General features: G+C 57.0%; 1 protein-coding gene across 1 annotated transcript in view; it reads left to right on the forward strand.

Moving 5' to 3' along the window:
- NUP210 (nucleoporin 210) overlaps positions 1–21,873 on the forward strand; it is an 86,805-nt gene that overhangs the window by 20,980 nt on the left and 43,952 nt on the right. Inside the window, exons 5-14 of the mRNA XM_065933999.1 lie at positions 2,708–2,858; positions 5,138–5,270; positions 10,594–10,752; positions 11,310–11,378; positions 12,402–12,508; positions 13,438–13,578; positions 14,444–14,581; positions 15,522–15,677; positions 17,354–17,552; positions 20,992–21,137. Of these exons, the coding sequence (XP_065790071.1) occupies positions 2,708–2,858; positions 5,138–5,270; positions 10,594–10,752; positions 11,310–11,378; positions 12,402–12,508; positions 13,438–13,578; positions 14,444–14,581; positions 15,522–15,677; positions 17,354–17,552; positions 20,992–21,137 (1,399 nt within the window). The remainder of the gene's footprint in view (positions 1–2,707; positions 2,859–5,137; positions 5,271–10,593; positions 10,753–11,309; positions 11,379–12,401; positions 12,509–13,437; positions 13,579–14,443; positions 14,582–15,521; positions 15,678–17,353; positions 17,553–20,991; positions 21,138–21,873) is intronic.

A 21,873-nucleotide genomic window follows, 5' to 3' on the forward strand; every position in this document is an offset into this window, starting at 1 on the left:
ATCCCATGGATGGAGGAGCCTGGTAGGCTACAGTCCACGGAATCACAAAGAGTCAGACACAACTGAGCGACTTCACTCACTCACTCACTCCCCCAGTCCAGGTTTATCTGACGTCCTTTCTGATCAGACCCAGAGCTCTGCATCTTTGCAGGAACATCACCAGAGGCGAGATTCCGCATTCTCACTGCATCTTATCATAAAGCTGCACTGACTTTGTTCTCTGTCATCCCTCGGGGAGGGTGGTGTCTGCCAGGTGCCCTACTCTGAAGTTGCTTTCTACCCCCCTGCAATTAATAACATTTTAACGGGGAGTTATGAGTGTGACCTCTTATTTACACTTTCAAAAGTCCAGCTCAGGGCTCCGGGAAGCACTGGGGCACAGCTCACGGCCATTTCCACAGCGGACACCCTCACACCCTGACACCCGTGTAAGCCAGTTGCCCTCCGGGCTCAGAGCTCTTTGGGGGCTGGGCCGTCAGCCTCCATCTCCTGAATGAGCTCTGGAGCTCCCGCTGTCTTGTAAGCCCAGAGTGCGGGCTGTGGGTCAGAGAGACCTGGCGCCCAGGGCTGGCCTTGTCGTGTCCTGCTTGTGGCCGTTGCCGAGGACTGTGACCCCCTGAGCGCCAGCGTCCTCCAGCAGATGGAGGCGTCACCGTGCCCACCTCCAGGGGTGCCGGGTGGGGAGCACGTTGACGGGACGGGAGCCCGTCTCCAGGCCCGGCACACACTAGGTGCCTGCCCACCCCCCCCACCAGCCCTGCTTCCTGCCCTGACAGCGGCCCCGAGCTTCCAAGCACTGGACGTGAGCCGAGTGGTGACCCAAGAGTGCTAAGAGTTGGAACCGGAGTGTCCTGGACTTTTACTCAACTCAGCATGCGATTATTTACAATAGCTAGGGCATAGAAGCAACCTAGATGTCCATCGACAGAGGAATGGATAGGGAAGTTGTGGTACATACACCCAAGGGAATATTACTCAGCTGTAGAAAGAAACGCATTTGAGTCAGTTCTAATGAGGTGGATAAACCTAGAGCCTATTATACAGAGTGAAGTAAGTCAGAAAGAGAAAGACAAATACCATCTATTAACACATATATACATGGAATCTAGAAAGACGGTACTGATGATCCTACATGTAGGGCAGAAAAGGAGACAAGCATAAAGGACAGGCTTGTGAGCAGAGGGAGAGAAGAGGAGGGCGGGATGATTTGAGAGAATAGCAGTGAAACATGCACAGATGTACCTGGTGGCTCAGACTGTACAGAATCTGCCTGCAATGCAGGAGACCCGGCTTCCATCCCTGGGTCGGGAAGATCCCCTGGATAAGGACACAGCAATCCACTCCAGTTTTCTTTGGCTTCCCAGGTGGAGCTAGAGGCAAAGAACACGCCTGCCAGTGCAGGAGATGTAAGAGACGCGGGTTCCATCCCTGGGTGGGGAAGATCCCCTGGAGAAGGAGATGACAACCCCCTCCAGTATTCTTGCCTGGAGAATCCCATGAACAGAGGCGCCTGGTGGGCTACAGTCCATAGAGGCACAGAGAGTCACAGAAACGATACTACTGAAGTGACTTAGCATATACATTACCCTATGTGTAATAGATAGGCACTGGGAGTATGATGTAAGATGCAGGGAACCCAAATCTGGCGTTCTGTGACAACCTAGAGGGGTGTGGTGGGGAGGGAGATGGGAGGGGGGTTCAAGAGAGAGGGGGCGTATGTATAGCTACGGCTGATTCATGTGGATGTATGGCGAAAACCATCACAATGTTGTTAAGTAATTATCCTCTAAAAAATAAAAAATGATAAATAAAGAAGAACCAAAGCTTTTCTGTATGCAAAGAAAAAAATTTCAGCATGCAATACCTCGTGAAATGAGGAAATGAATCACCGCAGTGCTCGGCAGATCTTGGGGAGAATGAACATGTCTGACTGCTCTCCTTCGGGCGGAACGGGGGGCTTATTTATAGATCTCAGGCTGTCAGGAAAGACTCAGGCCGGCCCCGCTCACCAGCCTGCTCTCTGGGGGTCCCACCCCATCCCGAATTCTCCTTCCCTTCTTCCCACAGCCTAACCGCAGGATTAGGGTAGGATGCAATGTGATCCCTTGTTCTGACACTTGAGGGGTCATCACTGAACCATTTCCCATATGCAGGAGCTGGCCAGGGAGAGGAGACTGGGGCTAGTGGTGAGCCCTGGCTGGGCCTCTGGTCCTGGGGCTTACCTTTCACGCCCGTGAGACCAAAGCTTTTCATAAAGTTGACTGAGTGAGTGAAAGTCGCTCAGTCATGTCCAACTCTTTGCAGCTCCATGGACTGTAGCCCACCAGGCTCCTCTGTCCATGGGATTCTCCAGGCAAGAACACTGTGGGGGGGTGGGTTGCCATCTCCTCCTCCAGGGGATCTTCCTGACCCAGGGGTCAAACCCAGGTCTCCTGCATTGCAGGAAGTTTCTTTACCACATGAGCCGCCAGGGAAGCCCTCAGCTAAGCGGGCAGTCCTCAAATTTCAGTGGCACCTTTGATCACAATCACAGCTGGAGGTTTATAAAATGCAGGTTCCCAGGCTCCGTGCAGACCAAGGGCCGGGCCAGGGCCTGAAAGCCTGGGTGTTTCCGGGGGACGCTGGAAGTTCTGAGGCAGGACGTTCTGGGGACGGTTTTCTAGGCAACACCCACTGGGTCATTTCTGTGGTCATTTCCCTTTTCCAGCATCCTGACATTCCTGGAGTCCACCTACATCCCCCCCTCGTACATCTCAGAGATGGAGAAGGCGGCCAAGCAGGGCGACACGGTCCTGGTGTCCGGGCTGAAGACGGGCAGCTCCAAGCTCAAGGCGCGCATCCAGGAGGCCGTGTACAAGGTGGGCGCGGGCGGGCCCTGGGCTCCGGGGCGGGATCTGGACGCACGGGCCCCCGGCGCGTCTGCTAGCAGAGAGGAGGTGCCGTGCGGGGGCCAGGGTCTGCTGTGAGCCGTGCTTGGGAGCAGGTGGCCGGGGAGCCAGCGCCGCCAGCGCTGCACTCCCAAGGCGGTTCCTCCACTTCACCCTGGGCCCGGGCCTTGAGCCCCCAAGGCCCCAGCCACTGGCTGCTTTCCAGAAAGATCAGCTCCGGGGTGCGCTGCCTCCTGCTGTGCGCTGGGGGTGGTAGCTGGTTAAGAACTTTCTCAGCTGGTTCTGGTCCCGTGGAACCTGAGGGCCCGTGTCTGGGCACCAGAGCCGGGCGTGGAGACGTGTCGTCCGGTAGCAGCGACAAAGTCAGGGCCCCGGAGACGGGTGCTCCTCCCCTGCTGTAAGAGCAGGTGGGCTCGACAGGCTGGGGTGTGCCGCCCCCGCCCCAGCCCCCAGAGCTCTCTGGGGGCCCCTCTGGGCAGGCCGACCGGCCCCTTTCCCAGGAAGGCTGGGCGTGGCAATCTGCTGACTGTGCAGTGCCCTGGGGTGGGGTCCTGCCAGGAACGGTCTCTCCAACAGTGACAGTCCTGTGGGACCCAGGAGCTCAGCACCCCCACCTCAGCCCCAGCATGCGGTGATCTGGCGTGTTTCCTGCGTGGTAGCTACAAAGCCGGGTGGAGACATGAGAACTGGGGCTCCGGGGGCGGGTCTGAGCTCCGGGGCATGGCCGAGCGAGGCTCCGCTGGCGGGAATGAGTTCAGTGGGCGATGCGTCTCTGTCCCATCACATCTGGGCATCCTCTTTCTTCCTTCCTTCTTCTTTCCTTCCTTCCTTCCTGCTATTTTGGTCCCACCACATGGCTTGCGGGATCTTAGTTCCCTAACCAGGGATTGAACCCATGCCCTCGACAGCCAAACTGCTAAGTCCTAACCCACTGGGCCACCAGAGAATTCCCTGGGCACTTTCCATGGGCCGCGCCTGCTCTGGGCCCCAGGTGGGTGTTTCTGCACAGCCGGGCCCTTCAGGGATGTCCGCCAGTCCCCACAGCCCCTCTGGTCTTTTTCCCACAACTGCATTGTGTTGATTTCTCGCTGTGCTGGCTCTCACTGCTGTGTGGGATTTTCTCTAGCTGCAGAGATCAGGGGCTACTGTCTGGTCTTTAAGATCAGATGTTTTGGGGGCTCATCTCTCAGGTGCTGGTCTTAAAAGGCGGGGTGCCTGATGTGACATACAAACCCTTCCCTCCTCAGGGAGAAGCCCCGGGTTTGGGTTCCCCGTGAATGTGGTCTCTGCGAGGGGTGAGGTTTGTGATGAGACTGTCCCAGGATCCTAGTCGCTTTGATGTGGTTTCCCTGCTGTTTGTCCCATGTGAAGGGGTTGCTCTGCCAGCTTTTCGGGTTTTTTTAGAGGAAATTGTTGCATATGTAGCTGTAGACACAGCGTCTCCGTAGGAGGTGGTGAGCGCAGGGTCTTCCTGTGTCATCACCTGGAGTGGGAACCTTAACTTCCTATTCAGTGAGGACACCTGTAATATGTCAGCTGGTTCAGTAGCAAATCCAAAGAGATCTACAGACAGGTGCAGAACTGGCCCGCATCCAGGGATGACCACCGCTCGTCCTCCAGGGAACACATCTGCGTTTCTGTGGACAAGGACCCCTTGCTTTGCCCTCCATTTCCCCCAACTCGTGGGGTGATGAACAGCTCCAGGACAGTGGAAGGTGCAGGCCCCATGGAGTTTGATCATCCGGGGGCGCCCCGGGCTCCATACGGGTGATCTGCCCCCGAGTCCAGCCTGTCATGATGCTTCCCGAGGAGGGAGTCTGGGTGGGGATGAGGGTGGGCTGGCGGGGGTGGCCTGAACGGGGGGCGCTTGTCAGAGCGCAGCTGTTCCTCCTCAGGCTTGCCTGCGGGCGCCCCACCTCCCCGGCCTCTGGGGCTCTTGTGTGGAGCCCCCGAGCCCCTGTCTCCGTAGACGTCACTCCTGGCTCCTCGTACTTCCGGGTCAGTTTAAAACTGACCTGCAGGCTGCCCGCTGGGAAGTGCTGTGCTCGCTGGATTTTGGCAGTGACCTCTGGACGCCTGCCCCTCTGCCACAGGGCTCCCTGGGGTCTGGGGCGTCCCGAGGTGTTGCCCTGGGTTCTCAGCCTCCCCTGCCTTCAGTGAGCAGACTGAAGAGCCCTAGAGGTTCTGTCTCTTGCCCACACCGACCCCGACTCGGGCTCACCTCCCCTTCCCTCTCTTCCTCACGCTAGAACGTCCACCCCGCGGAGGTCAGGCTGCTGATCTTGGAGAACATCCTTCTGAACCCGGCTTACGACGTGTACCTCTTGGTGGGGACATCCATCCGCTACAGGGTGCAGAAGATCAGGCAAGGGAAAATTACAGGTGGGTCCCCTGCTCAGCGCCGCAACCAGGCAGCCTTTTTATCGCTGTGAGATAGGCGTGACGTGGAACTTGCCGTTTTAACTATTTTTCAAGGGTGCATTTTGGTGATGTTGATTACATTTATCAATACATTGTTGTATAGCCATCGCCACCATCACCTCCAGAACTTCCTCGTCTTCCCAAACTGAAGCTCTGAGCCCGTTAAGCACTAACTCCCTAGCCCCCTTCTCCAGCCCCTGACAAGCGCCCTTGTACTCTCTATCTCTATGAATCTGAGTGCTCTCGGGACCTCACCTAAGTGGAATCATGTAGCATCTGTCTTTTTGTGGCCGGCTTACCTCACCGAGCATCCTCCAGGCCCATCCGCATTGCAGCAGGTGTCACATGTCCCTCCTCAAGGCTGAGTACTCGTCTACTGTCTGTACGGACCACATTTTGGACAGTCATCCTTTGACGGACACTTGGTTTCTTCTGCTTCTTGGCTATTATAAATAGTGCCTCTGTGAGCAGAGGTGAACAAATATCTCCTTGAGATCCTGCGTTTGATCCTTAGGGGCTCATATCCCTTTGTTTGAAGAGTGTCAGATGCCACGAGCTTCTGCCGGACTGGGTTTTGTTCCTGGTCTGGCACTGAGGTCCGGCGGCCTGGACGAGGCACTGCCCCGCTTTAGGGCTCAGGGTCTCTGCCGGGGCCCTCGTGGCCTTTCTGCCTGTGTCGAGGGCACGAAGGATGAATGCATGTGGATTTGTGCCGGAAACGCTAAAGCGCTGTGTACGTGTCATGGATTCTTGGTGGTGAGTGTTCTTAATGTATCACCAAGCCTGCTAAGAATCATTGTCATCAAAATCATTATCTTGTCTAGTACACACACGTTTCGTGGTCAGAGCCCAGGGCGTCCAGGCTCGTGGGTACGGTCTGCGAGGTGTGTCCGGGCAGGCCCCTCCCCCGGTTGCTGGCGTCCTGTCTGTGAGGCAGGGCAGCAGGTAAGAAGCCTGTAGCTGCTCCAACGTCGGAGCAGCCTGGGCCTGTTCCACAGCCGGGTCTGCAGATCAGGGCTGGGGGTCTGGTCCGTCATTGCCGTGTGGCAGGCTCTGCAGTCCTGGGGAGGCCTCGGAGCGAGGACGGCCTCCCCTGCCTCGGGGTCCAGCTCTCTGTCACTCAGGGTGCCCTGCGGAAGGGCACGAGCCTGGGGGTCCTGGGCATCCTCGAGCACTGGGCGCTTAATGTCTGGCTCTTCTGCGTGTGTCAATGTGGAGGCGAGGTGTGTACAAAGCTGGGTGCGGTCCTGGCCAGAGGCTGGCGTGCACCCCAGATTTAGGACCCGGGTGTGGCCTCCTGAGACTCTTGAAGGGGAGATGGCTCAGGGGTGGAGTTCTCAGGATCCTGCCCCTGAGTCCTCAAGGTGAACGCGGTGGAAACAGGTTGAAAGGCCAGAGGGCACCTGGGGGGTTCTTGACAATACCGCCTCCCCCCGAGCACTGTCGAGAAGCGCCTTGTGACCAGATGGAGGCGGTCTGGACGTGTCTGACCGCGGTGAGCGTTTCCTGGGCATTGTGCTTTTCACGTTATGACCCGACAACGCTGTGACGTGGGTTTCAATACTACCCTGTTTTATGGATGAGGCACAGATGCCTGATAATTGCAAAGCTGTCAGTCCTTTGGCTATAATACCATGCCTGCAGGATTGAGGCGTCCCGGCCCTCGGGGAGCGCGAGAACGGCTCTCTGGCCTCCCAGGGCAGGTTGGGTGGCCTCTTTGCAGGGGTGGATGAGGGTGTAGAGGTGCGCCCCCACCAGGGATGTTGGGGGAGATTTAATAAAGCGGACTCCACAGCTTACCCTTCAGTGTCTGACGGATAGCGCATCCCAAGACACCCAGAGGACTTTTGGGCTTGGTCACTGACCTCCGGTAGAAATCAAAGAATGGAACCCAGGAAAGTTAGCCCCGGAGGGGAAGTAGTTAAGCTGCCTCCCTTGCATCTGTAGGGTAATGAGATGGAAAATGCCTCTAAAAATAAATACACCTGCATGATTGATGGCACCAGGCGCGGGGCTGGCATGCCTTCCAGACAGATGCTTGGGGAGAACAGACTGGGGAGGAGCCAGCACTGGGCCACTGTGAACAAGACATCTGGGTGGAAATGCATTGCCCATTTTTTTTTTGGATGGGTTGTTTTTAATTGACACAGAGTTCACATTGCTGTCATTTTTAACGGACTGCCAGGCAGGAAAGTCAGGGGGACAGCGTCGTGACAGGGGACCTGGATTTCAGAGAGCCCCTGTTTTGTATGACGTCCCTCAGAAGGCTCAGAGAATGACACCCAGAGAGCAGTTACCCCAAATTCGTTCTTCACGTTTTCTTTCAGTCTTTCTTCCTCAAAATATAATGTTCCTTCTTTTCTGTCCTACTTTCATTTCCCGATGTCTGCCAGCCTTTCGTTAAGTGACAATTAAGTGACAGTGTTAGTCGCTCAGTCACGTCCAACTCTTTGCAACCCCACGCGATATGTGCTCTGTCCATGGGGTTCTCCTGGTGAGAATCCTGGAGTGGCTAGCCATTCCCTTCTCTGCTGAGTGCTGGCTTGCTTTCTCACGAGCCTGTTTGTTTATGGAACCCCTGCTCTGTCTGTGGGCACTGTTGGGGGAGACTGCAGCGGTCGGGGGGCGGCCCAGGGCCCACCCACCTGGAGCTCCAGTGACAGCCTGCAGTGGGGCAGGTGAAGGGGGCGAGGGGCCTGGCAGAGGGGTGTCTGTGACGCCCTGCTTGGTCCTCAGTGCATGATGCTGGTGTCGCAGGCTCGCCTGGCGCAGTAACCAAATTATGAGAACAAGACGTGGGGAGGACGTGCTGGCTGAGGAACGGGGCGTCTAAGGAGACCTCAGTGACAGGAATGCTGGAAATTCCTGGGGTAAATCGGGCTGAGGTTGAAAGATGGGTGGGTATGGAGCAGGGGTTCCTGAGTCCAAGACGCAGCTATTAAAGGACCCAGTGCACCCTGAGCTGTGGCTGCCCGGAGCGAGTGTACGCTAGGCTGCCTGCAGGGCTGGGCTCAGAGACAGGGCTGTGTGCTTCTCCTAGTCCTGGGCTCGGACCCACCTCCCCAGGAGCTCTGTGGTCATCCCTACACGGGGTGGGGGTGTGGGTTCTGGAGATCAGAAGCACCTCTGGAGGATCAGCCAGGGTTGAGAGCGGTCAGAGACCGGCTGCCCTCCTGCCCACGGAAGGGCAGCCTTGGGGCTGGCCCCATGCCCTTGGCGGTGGTAGCTGGGCCGGGCTGTGGCTCAGGAGCAACTTCCTCTGTCTGTGGACAGACAGGCACCTTTCATGTCCGCAAAGCCTTCCCTGCTCAGTGCCTCTGACAAGTAGCGAGGTCCTGCGATACAGGAGGTGCTGAAGAGGTTCAGCAGACAAGCCCCTCATGTTCGTTGTCCTAGGGCGTTGTAAATAGGGTTACATCTTGTTGTGCAAGATCCTTCCAGAGTCAGCTCATTTCCCAAAAAGGGCCTTTTTCATTTGGAGGACCTGAAACAAGGGAGGAAACTAGTGGTTCTAAAGTAGCACCGAGCGATTTTGCTCAGTGGGCAGTGTCGCGTTATTCTTTTGTTGTGACGTTTCCTCGATGCGGGGCTTCCCTGGTGGCTCGGCGGTAAAGAATCCGCCTGCTGATGCAGGTGACACAGGTTTGATCCCTGGATTGGGAAGATCTCCTGAAGAAGGAAATGACACCCCACTCCAGTATTCTTGCCTGGGAAATCCCATGGAGAGAGGAGCCTGGCAGGCTGTAGTGTATGGGGTCACAAAAGAGGCGGACACAGCTGAGTGACTGAACACAGCAACAGCCCTCCATGCACTGCAGCTGGGGTCTGATCCCTGGGTGCATCACTTGCAAGCGTCTCAGCCACCGCTCGGCCGCGTGGAGCGGAAGTGGGCCACGTGGAGCGGAAGTGGGCCGGGTGGACCGGAAGTGGGCCGTGTGGAGCGGAAGGGCTTCTCCGTTCCAGGCGTGTCAGAATCCCCTGCAGGGCCTGTGCTGGTCCCTCCCCTGCAGTCTCCTCCCTGCCCCGCCCCCCGCTCCTCCCCGCTCCCTGAGTTTGGTTCCGCTAACCTGGGCTGGGGCCAATTATTTGCAGCTTCCCAGGTGACGCTGATGGTCCAGGGAACACACTTTGAGAACCCTCTGCTCCAGGGCAAATTCCTGGGGACTTATTGGAAGACACAACCGGTACCCCAGTGCAGGAGATGGGCCCCTCCCCTTTCAGAATTTCTGGGAGTTCTGGAGGATGTTCTGGTTGAAACACCTCTCGATCCTTGTCTTGGGCGCCTTCCGGGGCAGCCCCCACCTGGGACGCGGTGGTGAGCAGGGAAGCTGACCGTGGGCCCTCTCTGGAGGGCTGGAGCGGGGCCTCGCACGCAGGCTGTGTGCGTGGGCTCTCTGATATGAAGTCCTAGAGGCGGGGTAGAGGACGTGTCCGATGGGTCCTGCTCGCTGTGGTCTGCATCCCAGGTCTGCTGCCCGCCGCTGAGGGGCCCCTAGCAAGCTTCCGGTCTTGATCTCTGCAGGTCCCCCAGTGCTCACGTGAGGGTTCCAGGGGCCATAGGATGAAACAGGGTGAGGCGCACATGAAACCCCAGCGCAGTGACCCCACTTCTTGGTCAGTCTGAAAGTGCTGGTGGGCACTCCCTGCAGGACTCAGAAGGTTAGACCCGAGGTCATGGGTTTGTAGAACCCATAATTTCCCAGCGAAATTGTTTTCCTTCTTGGCCCAGATTGGGTGAGTTCTCTGTCACGATGCGACACAGAGAACACCAGTGGATGGTCAGGACAGCAACAGAGAGAATTCTTTGCAAATTATAGACCCATCTCTTGAAACCCAACGGGGCACCCCAGACCAGCATCTCTTTGCAGACCCCCGGAAGATGGCCAGGTCCAGTGAGCCCTGCCCTCATTGCAGAAGCAGCGTCACTTACTTCTGTGGCAAGGAGAAAAGGCTCTGATGTTGGTATCCTGCCAGACACTGGCAGTTTGAGTCAGAGGCTGTGCTTAATTAAAAAAAAAAAAAAAAAGCTGCTCATGGCATCCACAGAAAACTGATTACCTCTGAAAATTCATGGAGAGTGTCAGCTTTGTCCACAGGCATGGAGAATACTATTAAAATTTAAAGTGTTGAAAAGAATTAGACAAAAAATAATCAAGCAACTGTACTGACAGCAGGTCCAGGGATTGCAGTGGTGGGGGTGTGGGGGGGAGTGACATTGACTTTTAACATTTCCTGTCTTGGTTCTCTCTGCCTGCTTTGCTCTTCCCTGTTTCTGGGTGGCCAGAACTCTCAATGCCCTCCGACCAGTACGAGCTACAGCTTCTGAACAACGTCTGGGACCCAGAGGGAGCCCCGGGCCGGCCTGTGGCGGTCTTGGCCCAGGACACGTCAACGGTCACCGCCGTGCAGCTGGGACAGAGTAGCCTGGTCCTCGGCCACAAGAGTATCCTTTTCCCGGATGGCGCGCCCGCACCTGTGTGACCTGCACAGACGTACTGTTCGGAAGTCAAGTCACTTTTCTCCCTGAAACCTTGGTGAGGCTAAAAATAGCCCTGTTTTCCCTCAAGGTCTGAAAAACAAAAAGGACCAAAATAGCACAGTGTCTGAGCAGAATGGCTCACCTCGGTGCAGGACTCCTTGGAGAGGCTCTGAGATGGAGGCGGTGGCTGGGGCTGAGCCCCCCTCCCCGCCTCTGGAACTGTCTCTGGTCTCATCCGAGGGGCCTGGCCTAGGCTGTTCCCACGCCAGCGTGTGGGTTGTCATGTGTCCCAGACTTGCTCACGTGGCCCAGGTGGTCTCCAGGGTCCCTGTTGAGGCCCCCTTTTGAGTGGAGGGAGTGCCCTACGGCCACTGACCCTGGAAAAGACCTGTGTTCTGCAGAGCCTCAGGCAGGGGCCCTTCCATCCTTGCTCCTGCCTGCGTGATGTTGATAATGAGGGAGCCGCAGGAGCCAAACCACAGCCTGCCAGCCGGTTCATTGCGCCTTAATTCAAAATCCAGGCATCCGCATGCAGGGGGCATCCCGGTTACCCAACAGCACGATCTACGTGGTGGAGCCCGGGTACCTAGGTGAGTGTGCGCGTCCTGGGTTGTCTGGGATTCCAGGAGGTAAGGAGTCAGGTAAAAGCAACAGCCCCCCAGACAATGGCCTCACTTGGGCCAGATCTGCCGGCTGGGAGGCCTGGGCCATCAGCTCCCACCCTGACCCCCAGTCCTTCCCCTGTCTGTGTACAGGACAAGCGGAGGGAGGGTGGGCCAAAGTCCAGCCAGTAACCTGCTCTTCAAGGAGGGAAGCAGGACAGAGTCGAGTGGGGAGGGCTCTGTCTCCTGGCTTTATACCTGGGCTCTGCCCAGACCACATCATGGCTTCGGATGTGGGAGAGATGTCTTAGAGGGAAGGAGGGGAGGGCTGGAGGCCTAGAGAGGAGGGGAGGAATTCTGAGCCACAGGATCCAGAGGGGCATAGCCAGGACCCAGGAGCTGCCCAGGGGTAGTATTCAGAGTGTAGACCCACTGTGCACCCAGAATGTAGACCTACTGTGCACTCAGGATGCAGACCTACTGTGCATTCAAAGTGTAAAGATACTATGGATTCAGCGTGCAGACTCACTGTGTACTCAAGATTGTAGCCCTACTGTGCACCCAGAGTGTAGACTACTGTGGATTCAGAATGCAGACTCACTGCGAAATTAGAGTGTAAACATACTATGGATTCAGAGTGCAGACTCACTGTGGATTCAAAGTGCAGACCTACTGTGCACCCAGAGTGTAGACCTACTGTGCATTCAGAGTGCAGACTCTATGTGGATTCAGAGTGCAGACTCACTGTGGGTCAGAGCTGGGCCCACCGTGGATAGGGTCAAGTTTGAATGGGCCCTGAAGCCACCAGGAGCGAATGTTCAGGTTTGGTCCAGGGGCTTGTGAGGGCAGCTCGGGTTCTGAGCGCTCAGGCCTGCTGTGGGCAGTAGATCTGCCAATCACGGGCGCTGGTCCTTCCCTGGGAGGCGAGCAGGGGCCTGGTTTACCCTCTTCCTGAGCCACAGGGCCCTGTGACCCCAGTGCTGAGGCTCTGTGCCCCTGCCTCTTCCACAGGGTTCACGGTCCACCCGGGTGGCAGGTGGGTGCTCGAGACCGGCCGCCCATATGAAATCACCATCGAAGTGCTGGACAAGTCTGGTAACAAGGTCTACCTGTCGGATGTGAGTCCGCCTCAGGCCTGGTGGGGGTGTAGGGGTACATCTCCTGGAGCAGGTCCCTGAAGAGCCTCCTCAAATCACTGGGCCCCCCCAGCAGGCGGGCTGAGTTGGGGTGCTTCTTACAGTACTGCTGGATCCCTGGGAAACCCTGTCATGGGGAACCTTGGGCATCTCAGGGCCCTGTGAGCCTGTGAGTCTGCACCCTAAGGCCGCACTCCCATCAGTTGGAGCAGGGAGAGGAGGCCGCAGGCAGCAGGGTCACAGAGGCAGTGATGGTGGCGGGGGTGGCGTCTCCCATCTTCCCTCCTGCTCCCTCCTTGTTAGTCCAGGGACCTCACCACTGAGAATCCTTCCTTTCCGACCCTACAGCGGCTCAGGGCCAGAGATGCCTTTGAACTGTCCAGAGGCCCCTCGACTAAGGCCAAGCCTAGTAGCTTCCTGGTTCTGGAAAGAGCTTCACACAAACGGGCAGACAGACAGGCATCTTGGCCGCATTTGTTCCTTTGTGAGCAATTCTCAGGATCCTGAGAATATCCAGACCTTCCTCGTGGGGTCTAAAGTTTCTCTTCAGCCTTTTGGTAGAAGCCACCGGCTTCTTTGTGTTACTAGACTCGTTCCATCACTGTTTTGGGGGGAAGTTAGCGCTAAGGGATTCCGTTGTCGTTCTTTGTATTTGTTGGTTTCCTTGTTGGGACCACGGGGTCTGAGCACCAACTGTGGCTTCTCGCTCCTGAGCGTCGGCTCATCAGGTAACACATGGAGGACACCCTGGGAGGGGCTGAGGCTCGGGGCTCAGAGCGCAGATGCCTGGCTTCGTGCAGCTCATCAGGCTGGCCCAGCTACTCTTTGGGGGCCACGTGGCTTCTTTCCCGCATCCTGACTTCTCTGAGTTGTCCCGGAATCCCCTCTCACCAGCCTGCGTTGCCTTCCAGAACATCCGCATTGAAACTGCGCTCCCTGTGGAGTTCTTTGAGGCGCTGGCTTCTTCCCAGAATGGGTCGTACCATCACGTCAGGGCGACAAAGAGGGGCCAGACCGTCATCGAGGCGGCCCTCACCTCTGTGGTGGACCAGGCAAGTTGGCCTCTCCCTGGGCCACCCCGGGCCTCTGCAGGCAGAATTGTCACCCAGGGTGGACACGAGCTGGAGGAGTTGGGGCCCCGAGAGTTCAGTGCTGTCCCGGGTGCCGTGGGAGTCCCTCCCGTTCTAGGCTCCCAGGGGCATCAGGGTAGGGGTCCCTCCCGCTCTAGACTCCCAGGGGCATCAGGGTGGGGACTTTGGCCTTTCCCTGTCCCCTGTCCTCTGTCCCTGCAGTGGACTAGAGCCCCTCTTCCTCTGCCCCTTGCTGGCTCCTGAAAAAGCGAGCCCTCACCTCTGGGACCGGGTTTAGCAACCCTTGTCGGGAGCAGTGTTCGGTCCGTGTGTCCAGCTGTGCACTAACTGGGACCCATGAGTGTTTCTTTGGCTGTTTTGGGTCCTTCAGAGTTTTAAAATTCCCACCTGTTTTTGAAAGGCCGGTCGGTTTCGGTGGGAGCAGATTCTACTGATTGGAAGCTTGGTGTAGGGCTTCTCATCTCCCTACTACACCTCTCCTGGGCCTGGCAGAGGCCGCTATGGCCTGGGGACCAGGCAGAGACTCCTACCGAAGCGGCCACTTCTGCTCTGGGGGCTCTGGGCAAGTGGCTTTCATGTCTCATGCCTCGGTTTCCCCATCCGTAAAGTGGGGATAACCACGACCATCCCGGCAGGAGTGCCATGAGGATACAGTCAAGCAGTGCTGACTTGAGTGGCGGTTGAAGAGCCACCGAAAGCCGTCTCCATGGAGACAAAGAAGGCTGCAGGGAACCCGGCGTCTTCCTTCCCACTCCCCCACAGTCTGAGGGGAGGGGCGGGGTCTGGTTGTCATGTTGGTGTGTGTGTCTCCCTCGCCCCCTTGCAGGATGGAGGGGTCCACACATTACGGGTGCCTGTGTGGAACCAGCAGGAGGTAGAAATCCACAGCCCCATCACCCTTCATCCGAGCATCTTGACGTTTCCATGGCAACCAAAGGCAGGCGCTTATCAGTACACGATAAAGGTAACTGGGAGGCCCCGTCTGGGTGACTTTCTTTGGGTGTTTCCATGTGTTGGGGCTTGAACTCCATTCCGTTTGTGTTAAATTACCGTCTATTGGTTGAAAGAATTTGAAATCAAAGTCTTTATGCTTTCTGTATCTTCCAAGGTTTTTAATCATAGCAGGGTATTTTGGCAATTAGGAAAAAACCTTGAAAAATAGAAAAGAAATCACGAGTTAAAAAGTCCTGATCATGGATTTAACTTTCACATGTGGTTTTTATTTTTCGTAAAAATAATTGCTTTCTGGAAGCAGTGTAAATATCTTTAGAGAAAACCTTGGAACTGGCAGGGGAGACGTCTCCAACTCCCTCGCATGTCTGGTGTTCTTGGTGTCTGAAGGTCACGTGTCCCCCCAGCGTTAGTGGCAGGGCCCAGGGCCTTTTGGGGCTGGGGTTCGTGGGGGCCACCCTCCATCCACCCCGCTGTCTGCCTGCAGTGAGGACAGGTGTCCTGCGTGTGCTCTGGGACCCGCTGTCTCTTCCCTCAGCTGTGTCACCTTCCCGGCCCCTGATGCAGAGGCCACTGGGCTGTCCTTGACTTCACGGCAGATGGCTGGAGTGGGCAGAGTGTGTGCAGGAGGGACAGGGGCTCTGGGTCACAACTCTGTGGCTGGGGTCTTCCCGCTGCAGCCTGAGCTCAGGAGGTGCCCCTGGGTCCTAGGGCCACTGTCGGGGGCGTGTGCATACACGCGTGTGCCAGTCAGAGGTCCGTGGAATATGAGGACCAGAAAGAGACAGGGCGGGGAGAGCAAGGGGTGCGGGCAGAGGCAGCCGGACGTTGGCTGATGCCTTGTGTCTCCACACAGTGACGCAGTGCCAACGCGTGTGAGCAGGGGTGTGAGAGAGAGAGAGGGATGGCGGGGCGGGGCAGGTGGGCTGACCGGTAATGCCTTCCCTCCCCAGGCCCACGGCGGCAGCGGGAACTTCAGCTGGTCCTCGTCGAGCTCTGTGGTGGCCACGGTCACTGTCAAGGGCGTGATGACCACAGGCAGCGACACGGGGGTCAGCGTGATCCAGGCACATGACGTGCAGAACCCGCTGCATTTCGGCGAGATGAAGGTGAGGCCTGGGTCAGGGCGGTCACAGGGCGGCTCGGGGAGTGATCGGAGCTGCCGTCTTAACCAGCCTCAGGCTTAGTTCAGAAACCTTGGCTGGGATTGTGGTGAGGGGGGTCGGGGGTCAGGTCCAGCCTGGCCCTGAGCTCATGGACAGACCCGGGAGACAGCCATCCCATCCCACACTGGGCAGGGGTGGGACTGCCGGGATTCTGAAGGGAGGCCAGAGGATTCAGAAACACGAGATACTCAAAGGAGTCCTTCTAGAAGGCCCTCCGACCCGAAGGCTAGGACTCTGCATCAGAAAGGCCGCTGGGTGCTGGGTTGTAAATTCATAGGGAGAGGAAGCCCCCAGACCCCAAGAGACCAGCCTGCTCCTTTCCTCTGGTTGCTGTTCAGATCCGAGTCAGGAGTCCCCACCACGGGGACCCTACACCTGGCGTCCATCCCAAGTGACGTGGGACCAACTCAGTGACGGCCGAAGGCGGGCGTGACCCCCTGCGGCCGAGCCCTGGACAGCCCCACCGGGTGGCCTCCTGACCCCAGTGCATTCCTGACTGCCTGACCCTGATCTCAGCTGCTTTTATCACTCCATTTAGGGCCAAAATGGAAGTTCTATACATAGCGTGTCCAGTCCCAACCTTCTACATTATTTGGGACGGTAACGCACAGGTTGTCCTCCTCTTTTTATTTCCGTTCACACACACCTACCTAAGGATCCGTCTAAGTCTCACGTGCGCGCTAAGTCATTTCTATCATGTCCGACTCTGTGCGACCCCATGAACTGTAGCCCACCAGACTCCTCTGTCCATGAGATTCTCCAGGCAAGAATACTGGAGTGGGTTGCTGTGCCCTCCTCCAGGGGATCTTCCCAACTCAGGGGTCAAACCTGTTTCTCTTGTGTCTCCTGCACTGGCAGGCGGGTTCTTCACCACTAGCGCCTCCTGGGAGGCCCAGACTCTCATGTAAGGAGGGTTGTAACCGAAACAGCCTAGCTGTAGCGGATGCTCCAAGTGTCTGGATGATCTGTGAGCAGCAAGACCCTCCTGTGGCCGCAGGCCGATTCATCTCAGAGAATGTGCCCCGCCCACCTGCCGCGGAGCCCAGAGCCTGCACACCGCCCGCAGTGTCTGTATGATCGGAGCCTGGCCTCGGGGCTGCGTGCCTGGCCCAGACTCACCCTGCTGCAGCCGGGCAGGCTCTCAACCCCACAGCAGGCTCCTTATTGGGCAGAGACACTGGTGACCTTCTTGACAGGGAGGCTGGGAGGATGGGGAGAACTCGTGCGGTTCTTGGAACAGAGCCTGGCGTCTGGGCAGTTTTTTTCGGTGTTGATGCCGGTGACGCCTCTCACCCTGTACTCCCCTCTTCTTTACCTCCCCCCGACGTGCTCAGCTGTATGTGTCTCAGGGCCTTTGCACAGACCGTCTCTTTAGCCAGACTGGGTCTGGCCATCTCTGACACGCTCCCAGGTCAAGCTCATGTGTCACCTTCCCAGGGAAACCTTGTCTGCATCTCTGCCCAGAACGTCTCTCTGCCCCCTGCACGAAGCATCGTGTCGCCCCAGCTCAGGCTTCTCACTAGTGGGTCCTGAGTGCCCCCACGCAGGAATCAGAGCTGAGCAGCACTCTCCCTCCTCTGTGTAGCCGGCTGACCGTACCCCCCAACCCCGTCCTGCAGGTGTACGTGATCGAGCCCAGCGGCATGGAGTTCGCCCCGTGCCCCGTGGAGGCCCGCGTGGGCCAGAGCCTGGAGCTGCCCCTCAGGATCTATGGCCTCATGCCGGGCGGGGCTGACGACGTGGTCACCCTGAGCGACTGCTCCCACTTCGACTTGGTGGTGGAGGTGGAGAACCAGGGCGTGTTCCAGCCACTCCCAGGTAACGCAGCGCTGTGAGCGGCCGCCGACTGGCGGGGTCACCGCCGATGACCTGGGTTCTCAGAGTGGGTTGCCCAGATTCCTGTCAGGAGCTGAGCCAGCGGAGGGGTCACAACCTGAGAAATGGCGTTTGTCCCCTGTCCAGCCCCCGCTACAGTCTGCTCTGCACCTTTCTGACGTGTGGCCTGTGTGTCGCTCGGCTTTCTGAGCCTCAGTTTCCACGCCTCTAAAATGGGCGTCATCCTAAGTAGACTCTCATGTCGTGGTGCCCTTCACGGTACGTGGAATGTGGCGGGCAGACATCCGTAGGGGTTCTGATGAGCGACAAAATCGTAACACCTTTGTGACCCAGCGGTCTGCCCCCCTGCAGGGCTGGGTGGTGAAGTCGGTGGTGATGCTGGTGGTGGTGTCATTCCTGCCGGGTGTGCTGCGTGCACTTGGCATGCATGACCTCACCAGGCGTCAGAGCCGCTGTGGGAGCGGGGCTGTGGTCAGGCCACGAGTTGGACAGAGAGACCGCGGCCGTGTCACTGCCCAGGGTCCCCCGAGGGCCCAAAGCCAGGTCCTCAGGATGGAATGCGAGGCTGGGTGTGTGCAGCACTCACCCAGAGCCTTAGTGCCCCTGGAAACGGGGCCTCCCTGAGGTGTCGGCTCAGGAGTCCCCTAGGGTTGCAGGTGATGCAAACCATGCCTGAGGGTGAATATACCCCAGGCAGGGTGAGAGGGGTGGGGAGCAGTGATTGTGGGCACGCCTGTGGGCCGTGTGCACACACAGTGACCTGAGGTTGCAGAACCTGTCAAACCCTGCATCACTGGGGCTTTGGGGTACACTGACCTCAAAGTGGCCAGAACTGGGGGCCACTGCTGGTTTCTGAGCAGAGGAGTGACCACTGGATCCTGGCAGGGTTTAGGAAACTTGGCAGTCAGAGGTGTTTGTAGGCTCGTCTGTGGGGCCACCGTGGTTGTGGTCATTCACAGAGCTGTTTGAAGGCAAAGCTGCTCGGATGTCATGGAACATCCCGGGACATCACCGTGTTCACATACTCCCCCGTAGCTGCAGTTGCATCTTCTCAGGCTGTCCAGGGGAAACCAGGCCTTACGGGTTCTGTGTCTTCAGATAAGCCACTGTTTAACGGGGAGGCAGACATCAGCACGGCCTTCCCAGGTGGTTCAGCAGCTCAGGATCTGGTTGCCAACGCGGGAGGCACAGGAGACCTGCGTTCGACCCCTGAGTCAGGAAGATCCCCTGGAGGAGGAAACGGCGACCCACTCCAGTACTCTTGCCTGGAGAATCCCATGGACAGAGGAGCCTGGTGGGCTGCCGTCCACGAGGTCACAAACAGCTGGACGACTGAGCAACTGAACAGCAACAAAGCGTCAGCACAGAAGGAAGAGGCCCGTCCTCCCGACGGCAGGAGAGGTGCCCGCTGCCCCGTCCCTCCCCCACGCGTCCTGGAGGGGCGTCCACGGGCTGCAGCCATGAGCTCCGGGGGACCGAGGAGAAAGGACAGGGTTGGGGTCCACGGTCCTGGTCCCAGCGCTGCCTCTGTCAGAATTGCCGACGGGCTCTCCTGCAGATCTGCGCACCTCACCCTGTGCACATCCGCCTTAGGGGGAAAAGAACCTAAAGAAATACGGACCTGTAGTTACGTGTGTGTGAAGGCGTCCAGGATGAAGCGCACCGATGCTTGAGGCTCACTTTTAGACGCATAACCTGTGGGACGGACTGTTGGGTGGGAAGGGGGTAGGTAGACAGGCAGCCAGAGGAGCAGAAACGAATGTTTGCTGTGGGATCTAAGAGGTGGGGTGTGCAGCTTCACCTCATCATCCTTTCTAAATGTTTTGGGGAAAAAACCGTAAAATACCACCAGAGTGGCTTTTTTTCAAACAGGTGGAAAATACTGCGGATTGGCGGGGGATGTCACGCAGCCGCTGGTGGCAGTGTGAGTCAACACAGCCATTTAGGGATGGTTGGCGAAAGTGATGACGATGAGTATAGACGCTCCCAGGCAGTAAGGACCAGAGAAGAAATCCTGCTGTCTGTGGCCTGCCGATAGAAATGCTGAAAGGCATCCCCAGAGGAATGCCCACATGCTCTTGGCAGCTCAGTGCGTCCTCATGGCCCCGCACGGCCAGCGGCAAGTTAGATGGGTTAAATGCCAGCCCCAGGTGGGATGTGGTCCTGGAAGGCAGTGTCTCAGCAGTCTAATATCAACAAGATACACTGCGTTAGCAAAACAGAGGAAGAAAACCGCGTCATTATCTCAATGGAGGCAGAGAAATCAGTGGACAAATCTCAAAACCTCTTTATGATAAAATCAGCCTACAAACTGGAAATAGAAGGAAACTCCATGAACTTAATAAAAGCCCTATATGAAAACCCACAGCTGACATCAGACTCTGTGGTAAATGGCTGAAAACCTTTACCCTAAGATCCGGAACAAGATAAGGTTGCCTGCTGTCACCACTTCAACGTGATAGTGGAAGTCCTAGCCAGAGCTATTAGGCAAGAAAAGGAAATGAAAGATACCCAAATTGCAAGGAAGATATAAGTGTATCCGTTTGCAAATGATACAGTCTTAATATGTGAAAATCCTAAAGATTCCACCAAAAAAACCTCTCAGGAGTAAAATAAATATGGAAAAATAGTATTTGTGTGGAATCCCAAAGATCCAGAATCGCCAAAGTGATGCTGAAAAAAGAACAAACTTCGAGAGCTCATTCTTCCCATTTTCAGGACTTATTACAGGTTGCTGTTGATTACTCGCTGAGTCGTGTCCAACTCTTTGTGATCCTGTGGACTGTAGCCCGCCAGGCTCCTTTTTCTATGGGATTTCCCAGGCAAGAACCCTGGAGTGGGTTGTCATTTCCTTCTCCAGGGGATCTTCCCGACCCAGGGATCAAACCCATGTCTCCTGCTTGGCGGGTGGATTCTTTACCACTGAGCCACCTGGGAAAGTCCTTATTATACGTTATAGTAATTGAATCAGAGTGGCGGCTGCACACACTCAGAGGCCGGGGAAATAGAACAGAGAGCCCAGAAAATACTCTGAGTGATTCCACCAGTACTGAGCGGGAGAGAGCCGGTTGCCAAGGACTTCTGCCCGCAGTTCCCTTTGAGTTCCAAGGGCAGCAGGATCCGGCTCTGCTCTTAGAAGTCTGTGAGCAGTGGTTTTCCTCTGGGGAGGGGCATGGGGAGGTGCAGGTCATGCTGGTACTTGATCCAGGGCCTAGAAACAGGGCGTGTTCAGTCTGCGGGGAGAAATGGTGAGCTGTATGCTTATGATGTGTGTATGTTTTTTGGTATGAGAATTATACTTGAAAATGGTACATTAAAAAAATTAGATTCATATCAAGCCCTGTGTGAAAGAGGGCGTCAGCCCGTCGGGTCTCCCGTGACAGAGGCGCGTGCTCGCTGACCTCTGCTGCTCCCGTTGCAGGCAGGCTGCGGCCGGGGCCTGACCACTGCAGCGGCGTCACGGTGAGGGCGGAGGCCCAGGGCTACACCGCACTGCTAGTCAGCTACAGGCATGGCCACGTGCACCTGAGCGCCCGCGTCACCATCGCCGCCTACCTGCCCCTCAAGGTGAGCCCCGGGCCCCGCCTCCGCTCCCCTCCGGATGGGCCCCCCTCCACCTGACACCAGGTGAGCGTCAGCATCTGGGTCCCCTGTGCACACGCGTGCAGAAGGCATGAAGTGTGTTCCTGCTCAGGGCACGCTGCCTTTGCTGTGACACCAACTCCCGAGTCTGAATCCAGGTCCCGCACCAACTCTGCAACTTTGGTTTCATTTCTCAGGGCCTCAGTTTCCTTGCCTGTAAAATGGGGCTAACATAGCACCTGCCTTAGTGAGGAGGAGGGTTTGAGCAAAACGAATGGGCTGAGAACTGTGCCCAGGAGGCAGCAAGTGCTCCGTAGGGTTAGTAGTTGACATGTGGGCAAGAAAGGCCTGGCCCTTCTCCCAGGTGGGGTCATGCTGCCTCACGCAGACCCGAGCAGGCCTGTTGGTTTAGAGTATGTTTCCCTCTCCTCCTGCTCCACTAGAAGCAAGCTCAGGGACATTAGAAACCGTCATCTCTGAAGCCCTAGCCCTGGGCAGTGTCTGATGCAGGGCAGACAACGGCCAAGGGTTGTTCTGGATTTCCTGTTGAGATGTAATCGACAGATAATGCTGTGTTAGTTTCATTCGTGATGCACAGTGACTTGATACTTGTCTGTACCGTGAAACGATCACCATGAATCTAGTCAACGCCCATCACCACACACAGTTACGTGTGGTTTCTTTTTTTTTGCCTGTTCCTCTGTCCTCAAAAGGTACTAGG

Source organism: Muntiacus reevesi, chromosome 4 (genome assembly GCF_963930625.1).
Source record: "Muntiacus reevesi chromosome 4, mMunRee1.1, whole genome shotgun sequence".
In the NCBI taxonomy this organism is placed as follows: Eukaryota; Metazoa; Chordata; class Mammalia; order Artiodactyla; family Cervidae; genus Muntiacus; species Muntiacus reevesi.